At 46.5% G+C, this 18529-nt stretch overlaps 1 protein-coding gene across 2 annotated transcripts in view; it reads left to right on the top strand.

Annotated features, from left to right (window-relative positions):
• The window catches only part of DST (dystonin), a 1569532-nt gene extending 1564143 nt beyond the window's left edge, over positions 1-5389 (top strand). For both annotated transcript variants that reach the window (XM_078647976.1, XM_078647975.1), the window contains one exon: positions 4433-5389. In XM_078647976.1, coding sequence (XP_078504102.1) covers positions 4433-4686 — 254 coding nt within the window. In that variant the 3' untranslated portion in view covers positions 4687-5389. The remainder of the gene's footprint in view (positions 1-4432) is intronic.
• The last annotated feature ends 13140 nt before the right edge of the window (positions 5390-18529 follow it).

Below are 18529 nucleotides of genomic sequence, written 5' to 3'. Positions count from 1 at the left end.
GAAATGGGAACTGGTATAAGAGAGAACTTGCATCATATGTTCATAAATTGTCTTTCGAGTTTCATTTTACACAATTTAATAATTTGCAACCAAATATGCCCTGGATTACTAGGAGGTTGGCGAAATTATCATTTTCATTCTCTCCACCGATTATTGATTTGGAGCATTATGAGGATTCACCTTTCAGTATTCACTTCCATACCAATAGACCGAAAATTGTCAAGCACAATTACATAGTGGTTCGCTGACTGCCACATACTTGTCAACCTCTTGAATAAAAAATGTGGGTAAATCCAGGTATTTAAGAGGGCAATCCCATTGGGTGAGTGGGGAAAAACATGGAAAAAAGTCTGACACCTGCTAAATCCTGGTGAGTTGAAAGGTATGTTGCTACAAAATACTACGTGCTCAGTTGCCCCTCCCACCAAATGTGTTAATACTAATGCCTTTTAGACATGAGTTCTAACTCTAGGAATTTGTAGTTGGTCCTAGCTATTGGAATTGGCTGATCTGCAGCCATACAGAGTGGTCTAAAAACAGCAACCGATTATGATTGATTTAAGGTGATAAATCAACTGCTGAAACAACTTCCTTTTTCAACTCATATGATTGACAGTCTCACAGCCAATCAAACTTGGTTCCTGTAATCAGACCAGATAATTTGATTGCCAGCCAATCGGAATAATTAGAGCCAGCCTGCACTGTCTTAGATCATTTTGCGGAAAGCAGTGGAAAAGCGATGGCTTCTGGCTGGTAATATTATGCTTTATTTAAGTGCTCAAGAACAGTAGCGACTCCTCCGCAATCGTGGAGGAGCTTTGCCCCACTCACTGGTTTAGAGTCAGTAAATGAAAAATAAAACAATGTCATCATTTTATTTGTCATTTTCTGCCTCTGAGCCAGCTTGCTAGGGAGGGGTTGGGGCATTGGGAGGAGGAGTGCGCTGTGCACTCCACTCCATACGTGCGCATATGTGTTTTAGCCGGCCGTCTCAGGCCGACCAAAACACATATGCGCACTTAGGTTTGTTCCAGCCCAGCTGCATTGAGCAGCTAGGATGAAGAAACCCCACAGACTCCCTGGTCTGAGCAGTACTTCTTTCCTGACTGCTCAGACCAATCCCCACGCTGCTCTGCTGCACGGGTATTGGATCGGAGTCCATGACGTGGCACCAGTGCTTGCTGGGACCTGCAAGGACGAGACTGAGTTTGACGTGGGAGGCAGCTCCAGGTAAGTTTTTATTTCAAATACAATTTTTATTATAACTCTCCCCCGTGCACTCCCCCTCCTGTGCTCCCTCCACTCTCCCCACCACCTCTTTATTGTGGCGGCCGCAACTGCGTAAGAAGAACACAATCCTTCTCAGTGTGTGAATTTTTATTTTTAAAAACTCAGATTCTTCCCATGGGCGTCCGCGGGGGGGGCAAGGAGGGACGCTTGCCCCCCCCCCCCCCCCCCCTGGAGCGGCTCTCCTTGCCCCTCCTGCGCACGCCCATGTGCACAAATGCATCCCGGAGGGAGGACTGACGCCGGGGCTCATCCTCAGGCAGGACATCATCCAACCGTCCGCCTTAATTTTAGGCAGTGCAGGGAACAGAGCTGTTCCCTGCAAAAAGCCTCAGCTCCCTGATGGGGCCACCTCGCACTCCCCTGAGCACAAGAGCAGCCCCACCCCGCCCATTATCATTCTGTGTGGGGCTGATTGCCAAATACAGAATGACAATGGGTCAGTCTGGGCTGGCACAGTATGTGGTGGCCTCCTACAGCCTCAGTCCAGGGCAGGGCATTCTGTCACATGGAAGTGTAAAAACCCCATGCTGCTGCTAGGTGAGAATCCAGTTAGCCAAAGGAAGGCAGTGAAAGAAGTTGAAAGGAAAGGATTATAGTTATAGTATAGCAGCCATGGTTGCTGCTTTAACTAGCAACCATCGACAAAGCCAATAGTTCTGGATTGTTGTAGGTGTAACGTTACTTGTTCCAAGTGTAACGTTACTTGTTGTATTATATATCTAGATGCAATGACAGAAGCAACAAAAATACCAGTTGGGCGGCACATTATATTAAGCACAGATTTGTAGCTTATGTGTTTTAAGCCACGCATTTTATTACATCAAACACACGTTTGGAGAGACCTCCCTAGTTTTTTCATCCCACTTAACGCTCTGGAAACAACACCATGTCAGTCGCCCCACATCAAGGCACTGTGCATCATGCATGACTCATGCCTTCCACTTTTTCAGATTGCCTATGTGCAGGGGCATAGTGAACCCTGCTCCACCCCACCCCTGGCTTTAGGAACTACAGCAAGGGTGGAGTTCTTGATAGGTCTCAGAATTAATGTGAAAAGGTGAGTGAGTAAGTAAGTGAAGGGATGGGTGGATGGATGGCTGGATAGATGAGTGAAATGATGGATGGATGAGTGAAAGGGTGGATGACGGGCGAGTGAATGGGTGGATGTATGCGTGTAATAATTGATGGATTGATGAATTGATAAGTGAAAGGGTGGATTGATGAATTGATAAGTGAAAGGGTGAATGGATGGACGGATGAGTGAAAGGGTGGATGTAAGGCTGGATGACTGAGTGAAAGGGCGGGTAGATGGACAAAAGGACGGATCAATGAGTGAAGGAGTGAAAGGGTGGATGGATGAGTGAAAGGATGGATGAATGATAGGTTCAATGGATGGATTCATGAGTGGATGATTAGATGGGTGGGTGGGTAGATGGAAGGATGGATTGCTAAGTGCAAGGGGAATTGAAAGAGGAAGGGGATGGGTAAAAAATGGATGACTGAACGGGTGAATGGCTGGATGGATGAGTTAATGGATGGATGGGTGGAAGATTAGATGGATGAGTGTATGGATGGATAGGGTGAAAGGGTAGATGATGGATGAGTAAAAGGGTGGATTGAGGGATAGATAAGTGAAATGATGGATGGAAGGAAACGTGATGGATAGGTTTGTAAATGGATGAATATGGACATTGTTGGGCACTTAGATGGAAGGACAGAATGAATGGTGAAAGACTGAATGATGGATGAAAGTATGATTACACATTGTAAGCCCCATTATCTTAAGCAACATTTCCTATACCCTGACTTTTCCATTTATAGGAGTGATTGTCTCTTTATAATATGTGTGTGTTGTAACGCACTCCAAAACTCTGCCCCACATACTTGGGATGAGTAGCACTATAGAAGAAATTAAATACACATGAGAGAGGGTCTATGTGTAGATGAGGGGCGCCATTGGAGGGTGGTATCAAGGCCAAACCGGGCATCAGGTGTTTTCACTGGGAGCTGGAAAGGTGGGGGCGGTTTTGTTACCACAAAAAGAACTGCACATTTGCTTAAAGCTGCGTGTATACTGACAAACCATGACGTGCACAATTGTCTCAACCTAATATAAACGTATTTTCACTTGTACTTTAGTGGTTGTCTATTTACTTACTTACATCAGAGAAGGTTGCGCAATAGTATATGTCTGTAAACCTTACCTTTGTCCTGCATTTTGACCCTCTGCCCTGAATTTTCGTCCCAAATTTTGACCCTTCGTCCTGAATTTTTACACTCACTGTCCTGAATTTGCACCCATGCTAGTTGGCTTGTAAATCTGCCCTGAAGCGTTCAGCTTTTGGGATGCCAGTGGGTTAATTTTAGGGTTCAGGGTGGGTATGGGTTTTGGGGTGTCAGTAATAAATTTAGGGTTCAAGGTGGGTATGAGTTTTGGGGTGCCAGGGGTAATTTTATGGTTCAGGGCGGGTATGGGTTTTGGGGTGCCAGGGAAAATGTTAGGGTTCAGGGTAGATATGGGTTTTTTGGGTGCCAGGGGTAATTTTAGGGTTCAGGGTGGGTATGGGTTTTGGGTTGCAAGGGGGGACATTTTTAGGGTTCAGGGCAGGTATGGGTATTGGGGTGCCAGGGGGACAATTTTAGGGGTCAGGGCGGGTATGGGTTATGGGTTTTGGGGTGCCAGGGGGCTAATTTTAGGGATCAGGGAATGTATGAGTTTTAAGGGGCAAGGGGGGTAATATTAGGGTTCATAAGTGTGCTCTAACTGTTGTCCAGTTTCAAATGCAGAATTCACCACTTTTTTTCTCAGCTTGCCATGAGCATTACCTTATCCTGATTGTCTGCCATTTTAGGCCCACCCCTATTGATTAACATTAGCCATACCCCTTCGTTTTCCAGGTTGCCCCCCCCTTCCCCGAAAAATTTCTGCAGATACCCATGATTCTTCCCCTCCCACTTTACGGCAGATGTTTTTCACTCTCCCCTACTGATAATCTTTCCAACTTGCATAATGTATTATGGATTGAATCTCTAACTGTGCTCTAACTCCTGAGATTGCTTAAGGTTTTCCAAATTACTCGCTAGCGGACTCTGTTTTTTGCATTTGTTTAACAGCTTATTTTTCATTTTTCTCTTCTTCTAGAATCGAAAAAGACTCCTAGCCGGCCTGACAGTCGAGCAGGCAGTAAGACTGGCAGCCGAAGAAGCAGCGATGCATCGGACTTTGACATTTCAGAAATTCAGTCTGTGTGTTCAGACATGACAGACGCTGCACGCGACGCCACTAGGCCGTCCCCCCGAGCAGGATCTCGGCCCTCATCCGGCAGGCCTTCCAAAATCCCAACGCCTCAACGGAGGTCGCCAGCGAGCAAGCTGAGCACCTCCTCCAAAAGATAGTGTCATGAACTCGAGCTCTCTTCCTGTGCATTAAATATTTAAGTTTTTAAGATGTAAGATATTATGTAGAAATTATTGTGAAATATTGCAAGAGGTGGATTTTTAATTATGGAGAAGGCCTTATTTGTGTATTTGTCCTGTTATTTTATGTGTATAAATTGTGTCTGATGTTTCTTGTTTTGCCATATTTTATTTGGAGAGAATGAAGAATATTTTAAGTTAAACACTAACACTTTTACACAGCAATGTGCATAAGGTATGCTGAAACAGTTCCCGGATGTACATCGTCATCCTGAATCAACTACAATAGGCTCAGCACTAGGGCTTTAGTGAATGGCTGCAGGTGACTCCTTGCATTTCTTAGTAGCTATTAAATTACAAAGTCGCAAGAGCACATTTTGAACTTAATCAATAATAACAATAAGAGCGCGAACAGGTATTTTTTAAATTAACATGGTTAGAGAACGTACGAAAGTCACTTTAAAGCACTTGTAAGCAACATGATACTGTACTAAAATATCTTGCAGCATTGTCTGTGCCATTAACTTATCCGAGGCCAGAGTTATCCTGGCGACTAGAACTATTGTACTGTACAAAAACAATTAAGTGCATTCATGTAAATGTGAGATTTTCTTTGCTTGAGTGGGCGGTAGCACTGTATGAAATTATTTTGTATTAAAGCAATTTTGCTTGCAGAAAGATATGAAATAAACAATGTCCCTGAAATGCATGGCTGGTAACTGACTCCCAAGTTTTGACGCTGGTAGACCTTCGAACAACTCTATATTGAACCACCTTTTAAGCTACCTGGTCTGTTTTCAGTGTCTACCTTTGGTTTGGAGGAGTCAATAGGTTGTTGGATGCAGAAGGGGACTGGCAGCCAAAAGCAGCACTTACAAAACTGTTGCAACCTAGCCTGACACTGTCCTGGAAACTTTGAAGACAGAGGGTGGGGATGTGTTCCCCAAGAAAAGTTTAGAAAAATGTAAGCCAATCGCGGAATTTCACAGCACAGTTTTCTAACATATTTGCTACAAAGCTGCAGTTTCTACAGGTAGTTCTAAAGTGGTAGCAATGATATATTCTAATAATTTAGAGTCCGTCAAAGTCCCAAGAGTGTTATGCCTGCATTACAGTGAATCATGCATGTGTATATGAAAATATTGCATGCCTGACGAAAGCTACCATTTAATATGAAATGTTTTACCTTAGTCGTCCTTGAAGTAGAAATTTGAATTGCCTTTTTGTAGCCATATATACTTTCAGTTGAAAAACAGCAGAGCTGTGTACTAGGGAGGGAACCTGGTAAAGAAGGTTCTCTTCATCTGGCGTCCATGTGGGGATCGAGTGAATGCTGTTATTTCCAGGTGAAATGTTCCTTGGAAAGGTAAGTTTTCCGCTGCTTCCTGAAATTAAGAAGTAAAGGCGCTGGTGTGTCTATTTTGAGTTAGAATTTCAGACCTTAAAGTAGATGTTTATTTCTGGTTCTGTTCTAATGTTCTTGCTCTTCTGAACCTATATCTGGAACTGTCAAGCCTGGGAACATTCTTTTGCACCCAAGACATCTTGATTTTATCAGCCACATTGAGAGGTGTGTTGGAACTAGTTGCTCTGAATATGATGCAGTAGATCTTGACGACGATGTTGGATTGCTAGACTAGTTCTTGCAATATACTTTTTGACCCCCTACTCAACTAAGCAATGTAGTCCCAAATACCACTAGACCATGCAGGACTGGTATACTTTTTATGAGACCTTATCTGTGACAAAATTGATTCCACATAACATTAGCTTTCCTCTGCATACAATAAATGTGCAGTGAGATACGCAGAAAAGACCCCCCAGCTATTAAACACTTTTCATAGGAGTAGACCTGCATTTATGTGCCAGACTGCAAAACTTTTAAAGAAGCACTTACATCACTTTTCTACAGGAAGCAGATATCCAGTGAGTACGTTATGCTGTTTCTGTGCCATTTTAGTATTCTGATTGCGCACATGCACACACACAGTACGCTCATGCACCCCTACCTTTAGAATGCATGTATTTTAGACAAAATCACTCGCAGAACAAATCTGGATTTATTGGCATATGATATTTCTTACATAACTACCCCAATTTAGAATGTGAACTACCTCCATGCCTCTGGCTTTCTTTACGATTTCATATTCTCTTATACTACTCAAGGCAGGATACGTATGTGTGGAGTTGTGTAGTGCAACCCTAGCTACAAACCAACAGATTGTGGTATATTGTAAAGAGCACATACACTACTACAGTGGACAGAGGTGAAATTAAGGTGGGGTAGGATGGGATGGGGTACAATGCCATATACCTTCCTTATTAGATTTCTCTGGCAGTCATGTTGTTTGAATCAAGCTCTAGATCCTTCTTAAGACTGTGACGTTTTGTCCATGACAGATGATCTCTGTGCTTGACATAATTTCATGAGTTTCCATATGGGGTTGGTCTATGGCAAAGACAAATACCTGCAGTCTCTCATTGCTGGGTCGTTTAATTCCTCCAAATGATTCTTAACCTCTTCTATGCTCATGACGAGCTCAGCTCGTCATGAGGCACAGTGCAGCTGCACTCATGATGAGCTCAGCTCGTCACGGCCGTTGGAACGTTGCACACGGGGATAATTACCCCGCTGTGCTGAACGTTCGAAAAACAGGTGTGGTTGTGACGAGCTCTGCTCGTCATGAGTGCAGCCGCACTGTGCCTCATGATGAGCTGAGCTCGTCACAAGCATAGCGGCGCCGCGCGCAGCCCCCCTCCCCCTGCACAGTGGGGGGAAAAAAACCCGCAGCGAAGGGGTTAAGCATTCTCAAGGGGCGAGTGTCTCCCCTTCCTTTTCTATCAAATACAAATACATTTGATTATCTGATGACCCATATGGCCTCGTCTGGCCTACTTGCTTAGCAGCCCTTTCCTCCTCCTCCTCTAATCTCCTCTTGTACTAGCTCTCTCTGTGAGTGTGAGACAGACATTAGTAACATCTTTTTTTCCTTTAATCACTTATATCTTGAGACATTTGTCCCCCTAGAGTCATTAGCACAGGTCTACTTGTACTTACACCTATAATCACCAACGTTGAAATTCCACTCTATCCAGCGGTAGGAATGATTTCTTAGGGCTTTAATATGATATCATCACACCTATCCTAAAGAAAGTCATTGCTGACTCTGGCAGTCTAGTTAATTGTAGACCCATCTTTGGCCGTCCTTTTGGAGCTAAGGCAATTGAACAGTCTTCACCTGTCATTTAGCAGATCTTATGAAGTCTAATAGCTATCTCAGCCACTTCCAGTGTAGCTTCATATCCCACACTGGTGCAAAAATCACCTTATTACACATTAAAACAGAACTCTTACATGACTGTGTTCAAGGCCACCTCTGCACATTGATCATACATGATGTCTTTTCCTCTTTCGGTACAATTGACCACTAGGTGCTGATAAATACACTGTCTACATTAGCAGCCATCAACCGTGTTGCTTTGGCGTGTTTTCCTCCTTCCTGCATAACCGCACTCCTCAATTAAAATGGGGTCCATTCCTCTCCATGTCTACTGACACCCTGTTCCCCAAGGCTATGCCTCGTTGCATATTTCATTGAATATTTTCATAGCCCCTCGGACATTCATCCTGGACTTACAGAAATGTGGATATCACAAGAAAGCAGATAACAAACAGTTCCATCTAAAATTGGAAGATGATCTCAAAGTATCTCAGTGTTTCCGCATCCTCTTAATCAATGCATTTTACAAAATGGCATTCCACAACTTACGTCTGCCTAAAGGGGCCCTCCCACTGGTTCATTATTCCCAGAGAATCACTATTAGACTTGGCATCCTTAGCGTGGTTTCCTCTGACATTTTACCTTTACCTCCTGCATTTTCTGACTGTGTGTTGGATTTTGTTTTTGCTGGCTTAGATGCTTTGGGCATTTTGCCTCTGCTGATCAATGTCAAAGTGCAAGTGCTCCCGGTGTAAATTATGATTATTACTGGTTATCCATGATTGGCATATTTTATTTACTGGTAAGTCCCTAGTGAAGTTCACTGAGTGTGCTATGGCTTTTAAATCAAATGCTACTAGTGGGTTTGTAGCACAGGTTGTGCCACTCACATGAGTAGCCCTGTAATTGTGTCTCAGACCTCCCACTGTAGTGTCTGGTCGCACAGTTGTAAACTGCCATGTGACCTGGCAATCACAGCCACTTGCCAGGCACAAACCTTCCCTTTTCTTACATGTCAGGTACCCCTCTGTTAGGCCCAAGGTACCCCCATGGGCAGGGTACAGTTTATGTGAAATGTAGGACATGTACTGGTGTGTGTGACATGTCCTAATAGTGAAATACTATGTATTTCGTTTTTCACTGTTGAAAGGTTGTCTGTCCCATAGGTTATCATTGGAGCGCACTGTAAGCTTTTTCATGTATAACTTTCAATAGGGACAAGATGGAGAAATAGAGTTTAGGCTCTTTGAACTCAGAATCTAAATAACACACCCTTTTAGTAAAGACGGTTTTTAAATTGTGTGTTGGAAAATGCCACTCCTACAAAGTGGGCATTTTCATTTTTATCCATCCTGCGTGCCTCTGCCCAGTTGTGCATTCACTGTCTGGTTTTGGAGTGACAGGAGCTGGGGATGTGCATTCTCTCTAGACCGTCCCAAGGGAAGGGGGATTTTAGGTGTACCCTGCCTTTTCTGGGTGACTCATAGCTGGGCTCAATAGGCCTGGTCTACATTTAGAGTAGGGGTAGGGGTTTCACTAACACCTGAATGGGCTGTCTCCACCTCCTGTAGGGAAGCTCGGCCAAAGAAGACCGAACTGGTTTGGACTGGACTCATAGACGCTTGCCAAAAGGAGAACAAAGAGAAAATGGGGTAATAGTATTGGACCTTAACTCCAGAGGATCAGATTATTTCTGGATTCAAGAGGAACCTCTACCAAGGAGAAGAGCTGGAGAGCTGTAAGAAGGAGTACTGCCCCTTTGCGTTGTTGCTTTGCTGGGTTGCCCTGCAGTAGATGCTTCTGCCGAAGAGATGACAAAGACTGGAACTTTGCTGTGAGCCTGCTTGAGAAAAATCTCCAAGGGCTTGTGTGTGCTTGCCTCCTGTTCTGAAGTCTAAGGGACATAAAGACTTCACCTGCAACCCACTGACCAGCACTTGGACTCCTCAGTGGACTCCTGTATTCAAAAGGGAGTCAATTCTAGTTCCTGGGCCCTAAGAATTATGTGGTTGGTGCTGCAAAGCAAGAAGAACAACTCCGACACCGTCAGTGATGCAGCAATCTGCATGAGGCGGGGTCACTGCTCGTTAAGTGCACAACGCACTGCTCCACCTGCACCACAGCTCAGACCCCCTTTGACACCTGATGTTATCGGCCTTCACTCGCACCAATGCCATCACCACCAGCGCCAGCATCACGTTAACCCAGAACTGATAACCGACAAGGGTGACTTCACCAACTTGCAGACATCACATCGCCTCACCAGAACTGATGTCTCAGTGCTAAAACGCCTCACCTCCCCTCCCCTGGATCCAACGCCTTGTCTCCTCATGAACTCAATGCTCGCCTCTTCTGTGCCAGAAAGGAGATAACTTTGCTTCCGTGTGACTCTGTGCTCGACCGGCTCACCTCGCGTTCTGCACCGTACTTTAGATTTGTGCCTGTCACGACATCCTAGTAGCCCCAGGTGGAGCTATTTGTTTCTACAGTTATATTTTTGAAGTAACCATCCTAAAAGTAATATCTTGGTACATGTATGTTGGATTTTTTGTAATTTTGGTATTGTTTGGTTTAGATAAAGATGCTTTATTTTTCTAAACTTATAAGGTGTCCTTTTGTGGTGTTTTCACTGTGTACAAATACATTACACATTGCCTTTGGGATAAGCCTGTCTGCTCGTGCCAAGCTTCCAAGGGGGTGAGCAGGGTGTATCTAAAGTGTGTAATCCCCTTACCCTGACTAGACATGGTGTGTGAGTCGCCCAATTAATGTAGGCATGTCTGATCAATTTTGGAAACTCCTGGCCTGGCCTCTAGTATGAGATGGAGACAAAGTTGTTTTCCCAGATAATAGGTGTGTTGCTGTCATTTGTACAGCTGGAGGGAGGAGACCTAGTCGCTGAAGTGAGGAACGAGGAGACAGGTAACCTTTAGAAATATGATTAGCTTTTTTGCTGAGCTAAGGGCTGCTGAATACTTTTCTTGAAACTGTCATTAGGGGATACTAGGTGTGAAGGTCGAGACTTCAGACGTAACTATCCAAAGTGAAAGGGAATCTTCCAGTGAAGCCCAGCCTTTTGTCTTTCCCTGATCACTCTCTCAGTTTGGTTGAAGACAGCCAGGTGAAGAAAGCTCACATTTCTTTGTGCTTCTGTTGTGGATGCTACAGTCTAGAGATAACTCTGCAAAGAAACACATCACTCTACACGAAGACTGTGTCTGGAGTGTAGCATTAGAGTATATTTAAAAGAGAGCTGTTCCAAACTGGTTAAGAAAGTGCAGATAGTAGATACCCATTTCGTGTCTATTGTCACTGTATAAACATTGGACCCCACTTGTGGTTCCAATTCCCTGCAGAGTACTCTGAGGACTGCCATGCCTGCCAGCAGAGTTGTATACTTGTCCTGAAGTGCCTAGTAGCCAGCCAGCCTCCTTAGAGAAGGAGCATCAGCAGGAGGCACTCCTGTAGGAGGAGTGACTGTCCAGAAAGAGCAAGGTGCAGCATGATTGCTTAGCTGATGGGGCTTCCAGATGTGACAGACCAAATAAGCTTTGTACACTGGTGTTGTTGTTTCTGGTGTTGGCGTTTTCCAGGCTTCAACAGCAGTTCCTGGTGGGAACTGGTGACAAATTGATCTGAAGATTGCAGAAGCTGTGCTATGTTCCCAATCCAGCATGGCGTGCACTAAGCCATAGTGCCAATCACAACTAGAACTAAACCACATTGCCCGAAGTTTGGGCAGGGCATATCCTTGTTGCTCAAGAGGACATCACTGGTATGTGGCCACTCTCCCTTTCAGAGATTGGCCTGTGCATGGTTGCATTGCCAGTTGGGGATCTGCCAGTGTGTAGCACACTGCCAAGAAAAGATCAGCCCGTGCAGAGCCTCATCAACCCCAAAGCTTCTGCCCACTTGTTCCCTGTGTGATCCAGTGTTCTTTAAGGACTGCAGCTCCTACTGTCATTGAAGACATACATTAGCAGAATCGCTGAGGATACGGATGCCCACAGTCTACGAAAACCTTGACGGAGCTGCTGGTCCACACGCTTTTCATCCAGCAAAGGGAAGGAGAGGTCACCTGGAGACAAACCCATGCACTGCCTAAATGGGCTCATCCACCAAGGGTGATACGAACTGAGCAAATGAACTGAGTAAGATCTGAACAATTGAACAATGAGATACTGAGTGTCACTTACAGTGGAAGGATCAGTCTGTATAGGAACCTTAATCTGAAGGGAGAACCACCTAGACCAGAATAGGGGGGATCATTATCTGATAGACTCTTGGCATCAACACTAAATTGTACCTTGCATATATCCTGTGTCGTTTTCTGTTCCAATGTGCATCAAGTCACTTTTCTTTCTTGAAAGTACAGCACTGGGTTGGGCAATCAGTTATTGCTCTGTTGCGTGATTGCTGAGGCCTGAGCTTGAGCACCTCTATCCTCCCTACTTGAGAAGGTTGTGACTGCTCACCATGTCCATCTCTGAGAGTCAAGTGCTGAAGGGGATGTACTTGGCCAAGAGCCATAGTAGGAGGGACTCCGGGACATCTAAAGCAAACACCATTTAACATTTGAGGCCCAGTATCCCCAGCTTGTCCCATATCCTCTTGAATCGGGTCTGACACTGTCTATCACCTGTCTTTTCTTCTCTATTCCTCTCAGCTGTCACATTCTAATGTGACTATCTCCTTATCACCCACTCTATCTCACTTCGCCTGTCACAGGTTCTTTGTCTCATGTGACTACCATAACTGTCTCTCACTACTCTTTCTCTCACACCAGGGGTACGTTTGACTCACATTCGAAGACCTCATGTTAACTTAATTACTTTATATGTACTATATATATGTGTGTGTGTGTGTGTGTGTGTATACATATATGTAACATTTAAAAAAATCTGGTCCTCTAAATGGTAATAGACACACTCCCCTGCCCTGAGTGCCCAACTATACTGATGTCTGATCCCCAATGCTGATTTGTGCCGTCATAGGCAAACCTGGATCATGCATGTGCAGCAGAAATAGGCTTGTCTCTTGGATTTTGTTGTTATTGGACAGGAAGGGGAGATCAACATGCTTCCTTCAGAGTAATGGAAAGCTACTGCCTTCAACAGGAATTAAGTTTACACAAGCGCGGCCGTAGTAACATATTGTGTAGTGATTAGTAGGAGTGAACAGGTCCGTGCTAACCTGTGTCAGAGGAGTGAGGCCTGGCTCACTTGTAAAGTTCCTCTGCTGTGTGTTTAACTCACCCTTGGCCTACATTGGCATGCTGTGAAATGCTGTACAGAGGTGGTGTATCTGGGCTGGGAATATGCATGCCTTGGAAAAGTACAATACAGGCATAATGCAGGGCTATGCAGGTTAAATGCATGTGCTGGGTGTATATGTACCTGTGAGTGGTGCAATACATGAAGGATGTAGTGCTGTGCAGTGCGTTCAAGTTAAATGCATGTGCTGGGTGTATGTGTACCTGTGAGTGGTACAATACATAAAGGGTGCAGTGCGTGCATGGTACATGCACATCCTGGATATATGTGTCCCTATGAGTGGTACAGTGCATACAAGATACAGTACTGGGCAGTGTGTGCATGTTAAATGCATAGGCTGGATGTATGTGTGCCGATGAGTGGTGCAGTACATGAAGGACACAGTACTGTGCAGTGCATGTGTGTTGCACACACTAGGGAGGGGAAGTGCAGGCTTCTCCTACACATTTCAAAGGGCCTTTCAGTCAGTAGGAGGTCATAAGGAGGAGGCCTGGGCACATCTAAGGAAGGAGATGGGATTGACAAGAGAATCATAATGAGTAGGGCTGAGGACTCTGGGTTAACCTCTTGATGGGCATATCACAGTGGCTGACATCAAGGTACGACCTCTAGTCACTCTCATATCCTGTGTTTTAGGAGACAATCAGTTTTGGAGACAGTTCTGCTAGGGCACCAGCACCTGCCTGCTTGCTAAGACTAGTGTGCCCTGTGAGGAAGAGGAGAGCATTTGGGAGAGCATGATCCAGGGGGAGCTCTCTTAAGTCGACTCTCTGCGAAGTGTGAGGAAATGGCTGCTGCACCAATTGGGGTGTTGGCCATGTGCAGGACAGAGTTGGTGACCCCTGTATGCCATGAGAGGGCTTCGGGGAAATTAGCAATGTGTCATGCTGCGACGATTGGGCCAGAGCCCTGAGTAGTAGCAAGGCAGGGGCCTTGTATGCCAGGAGGAGCTGCCTCTGCAAAGACTGCCCTGTGGTAAGGGCACAAAGCGTTGTGTGGTAGTGTGGTGGAACCCCATTTGCCAGGAGGGACCCCTGTGGAAAAGACTGCAATGCCGTCTGGGCTGAAGCCTTGTGTGGTAGCATTGGTTCCTGTGGATAATAGATAATGACTTAAGCAATACATATGCACAATCTCAAAAAAGATGTAAAGGACCTGTAATGTCAGAGGGCAAAAAAACTTTCTACACAGTTTGCTCAATATAATATTTTATAAAAACAGTTATTTTAGATGTCCCTACATCATTAGTCCTGAGGAGACCCCACATTGATAGAAGGGTCGAAACGCAGTTGACAAGCACACAGAACGGACCATTACCCAGCTTGTATCATTGTCTACCTATGCTGTTGAAAAAGTGTATATGAATGGTCGCTTCTTACAACTTGTGGAAACCGTTTATAAAATTATTCACCTTGTACAGTCACTTTTTGGTTCCAATTTTCACTTGGGGACACAATGCACAAACTTTTGCGCTTTTGACTTAAAGAAGTGTATCTACTTTTCACTGTTATGATAAAATACTATATAGAGCAAACTGTATAGAAAGTTTTTTTGCCCTCTGACATTACCAGGTCCTTTACATATTTATTGCGATTGTGCATATTTATTGCTTAAGTAATTTTCTATTATCCACAGGAACCACTGTTTCCCCATATATAACCAGTACCCTGGTTCCGTTGTGAGTAGGGTTCCACTGTCTGTGCTTCGACTTGTGTGGTAGCATGGCGCTGACACCATTTGCCAGAGGTGCCATTGTGGAGAACTTCACCATGTTGATCAGGCTGAAGCCTGTGGACAGTGAGTTGCAATGACTCTATATGTCGGGAGCACCGAGGACTGGGACTTGTCATTTCCCCCACAGGAGAAGTGAAAGCACCATGGGACCACCAGTGCACCTTCATCCAGGTTAGGGACCCAAGACAGGTTCTTAGTAGCCATGCCCCATCGGAAGCCGAACAAACACCCCGCTGCAGAAAGCTTTTGGATGTTTCAGGAGCGTGATTGCGAGTGAGAGACTCTGCTCCTCACTGAGTGCAGCCACCTGGGGCCGCCTGTGGTTGGTTTAACGGAACTTGGCTGAAGCTGCTGTGAGTGCCCGCAGACAGGGCAGTCTCCTACACTCTTAGCACTTTAAACCTAACAGTGTGGGTAAGACTGGTTTCGGTCCTATCAGCCCTGTGAGAAATTGCTGCCAATTTAGTGCGATAGGCATAGGTAACTCTAATGTGGGATATCCTACTAATGTGGCAGATCCTGTTTGTTACCAATATCGAATTAGGAATGACCCTGATTGCTAATGCAATGAGTGAGTGAGGCAGGGATCTGCCAAAGAAACACTAGGGCCCTGCCCTCAGGGAAGGGCTGTGTAATTGTTTGTGGATGTCATATATTTCCTTTGCATGGATAGCGGTAGAAAGAAATACTTCTCTTTTCTCATAAAAGCAAGTATTTGGCTAGATAATGACTTATTGCTGCTGCTGCCTGCATGTTGAGTTACAAGCTCGTGTTACCTCCCGGCCTAAGGGAGCCTTGTAGTGCTCTTACCACCTTACACCTTATCATAAGAGTCAAGTGCAAAAGGGATACTTGGCCCAGTTACTCAGGGTCCATAGTAAGACAGGCCCTGGACTTTAGGAATAAAAAGCCTCAACTAGTGCTGGGACACCCCGTTGCTGGGGTAGCTATGTGTATACAAATATCTTAAAATAACATAACTCCCATGGTTGGACCCAATAACCCCTGTGGCCATCTGAAAGGGATTCTGAGAATACAGAATTAAGTTTACTCGAAATAATTTAGTAAATATATGTTCGAAGCATGTGAGCTGTAGATCAATGCTGTGCATAGCTTGCCATCTAGTGTTGGGTGTTAGCACTTTGTTTTTTTCTTCAAAGAAGTCTTTCCAGTCACGAGGTAGGTGGCTCCGCCTTTCGATGATAGTGCGCATGAGCATCAACTCCATTCTTAGATAGTTTTTTTCTGCCTTCGGGTTCGGATGTCTATCGCTGCACTCCGGTTCGACACCGTTCCTTCGGTTTCCCTCGGTGCGCAAGATACTCACCCTCAACGGTATTGTTTTTGCTCGCGTTTTTCTTGCATATTGTATTTACTTGCAAAAACCAAACTTTCAACAAAGCTCGTGGAAGGCCGTCGGGCCTACCTGCGTCAGGCCGACCCGCAGTCGATGGAACAAACTCCCTTTAAATTCTGCCCTCTGTGTCGCGCGAAATACCCGCGCATCGACTCACAGGAAGTGTGTAATCTGTATCTGAAAGAAACACATAGTTATAGATTCCTTACCTTAGAATTACCCCCAGGCGTCAGACTGGATCCAGTAACTTTTCGTCAGCAGTACCCCTGCGAGTCAGTAGGTGGCGTCGTGCGGCTCCGCGTCCGTTGTTGGCATCGTGGTCGCCGAGATGACTTTGCTGGCACTACTTAGACGCCGCCCATGCGCACTGACGTCAGTTCTTTCTTTTTCCACGCCAGCAAACGCAGATCCGGGAAGAGCAGGTACCCCCAGTCAATTTTGACTGACTTTTTGAGGCTTTTTGTCTATTTTTACATCAAGTCTTCGCCTCCTGGTGCAGTTAGGATGCCCGGTTTTAAGTCCTGTGAGGACTGTCATCGCATGATGTCGGTGGATCCGCACCGAGTGTGTCTTTTCTGCACGGGGCGCAACCACGACCCCAAGTCGTGCCCCGACTGCCGGGCCATGGTGCCGAAGTCTTTGTGGGAGCGGTCCCGAAAGCTGCCTGAGGCCCAGCAGTCCGCTTCACGCCGTTCGAGGTCCCAGTCCCGTGGGAGGTCGAGGGACCGTGCGCGGAGTCATCATCATCGATCCTTGGGATCCAAGTCTTCGCCCTCGGGGTCAGGTAAGGTGATGCACAAGAAGTAGAAGAAACGTCATAGTTCTCCGACTTCCCCTCGCCTGTCGCACGACGTGGCTCAGGGCGCGGGTGGTGCCTCCCACGTGCTCCGACAGAGCCTATGGTGTCGCCGCCAGCCTACCAGCCCTTTCTGGGTCCGTCGGCGACTCCGGCCCAGATACAGGAGTTCCTGTCCGCCATGGCTCGCCTCTTTGGGCTGTCGGGTCCTGCTGGTGTGCCTTCGGGCCCCGCGGTCCCGACTGAGGGGCCTCGCGTTCCATTGCCGGCGGCTCCAGCCCTGGTGTTCCTGCCGGCTCTGGCTCCAGTGCTGCAGGACCTCCATTGATCCAGGCCGGGATCCTGGTCGATGCGGTTGACCTCATAACACCTCAACGACGTCGACCCCACTGGCACCACTTCCGACATTGCCCACTCCTCGTGACGACGTCAACCCCGGTTTCAGCCCTGAAGGGGACACGGCGTCAGGCCGGCGTTGGTCGATGCCGTTCCCGACTTTGCTCGGGAATTTCTGTCCCCTTGTCCCTGCTCCTTATTTTAGGCCCGTGGAAGGGCCTGAGGAGAAGGGGTGGACTGGGAGGTATCTAAGGACCCTCTCGCAGCTGATTGCGAATATGAACAGGACTGGGCAGAGGAGTTGGGGGAAGCCAGTGGTCTGGATACTTCACCAGAGCTTGGCATGCTGTCTCCTCCTACTGTGGCTACGGAGGAGGGCGCTAGTTATACTATGGTGTTTCATATGGCGGCCGAGGCTCTACACCTCGTCCTCCCTACTGTGGCCGTCAGGACTAACCTCCTGACAGAAGTGCTTCAGCCAGCAGCTACTTCTGCGGAGTCGCTGCTCCCCTTCAACAAAGCACTTTGCGACGTTCTTTTGGGCACCAGGTCCAGGACCACGACAGGGGCTCCTGTGGATGGGAACGTGGCCCGACGCCATCGCCCGGCTCTGGGTGACCCCATTTTCCTCTCCCAACACCCCACCCCTGAGAGCTTGGTTGTCCGAGCCTCTGCTTCCCTGACCGCCTTCCCTTCCTCTCCACTGGGTAGGGAAGCCAAGAAACTGGATCAGTTCGGAAAGAAGATTTTCTCTTCTGCCAGTTCTGAAGTCCGTGAACACTGCATGCCTCTTGGGCTGTTATTCCCACTCTCTGTGGGATATTGTGGTGCAAGTGCTGCCTCAGTGTCCGGAGGAGGCCCGGACAGCTCTCTCCCAGGTTGTTGCAGAGGGGAGAGACTCAGCGAGGTTCATGAGTCGTTGTGGCCTAGACACCGCCGACTCACTGGGCAGATCGATTGCAACAATGGTGACGGTTCAACGTCACGCCTGTTTGAGGACAACTGGATTTTCGGGGGATGTCTAAAACACACTTATGGACATGCCTTTTGATGGCCGTCGCCTCTTCGTAGACAAAGCAGACAGCGTGTTGGAGCAGTCTAAGTT

Source organism: Lissotriton helveticus, chromosome 6 (assembly GCF_964261635.1).
Source record: "Lissotriton helveticus chromosome 6, aLisHel1.1, whole genome shotgun sequence".
NCBI classification, from domain to species: domain Eukaryota; kingdom Metazoa; phylum Chordata; class Amphibia; order Caudata; family Salamandridae; genus Lissotriton; species Lissotriton helveticus.
Note: the sequence above shows the minus strand (reverse complement) of the source record. Positions and strands in the feature narration are given on the sequence as shown.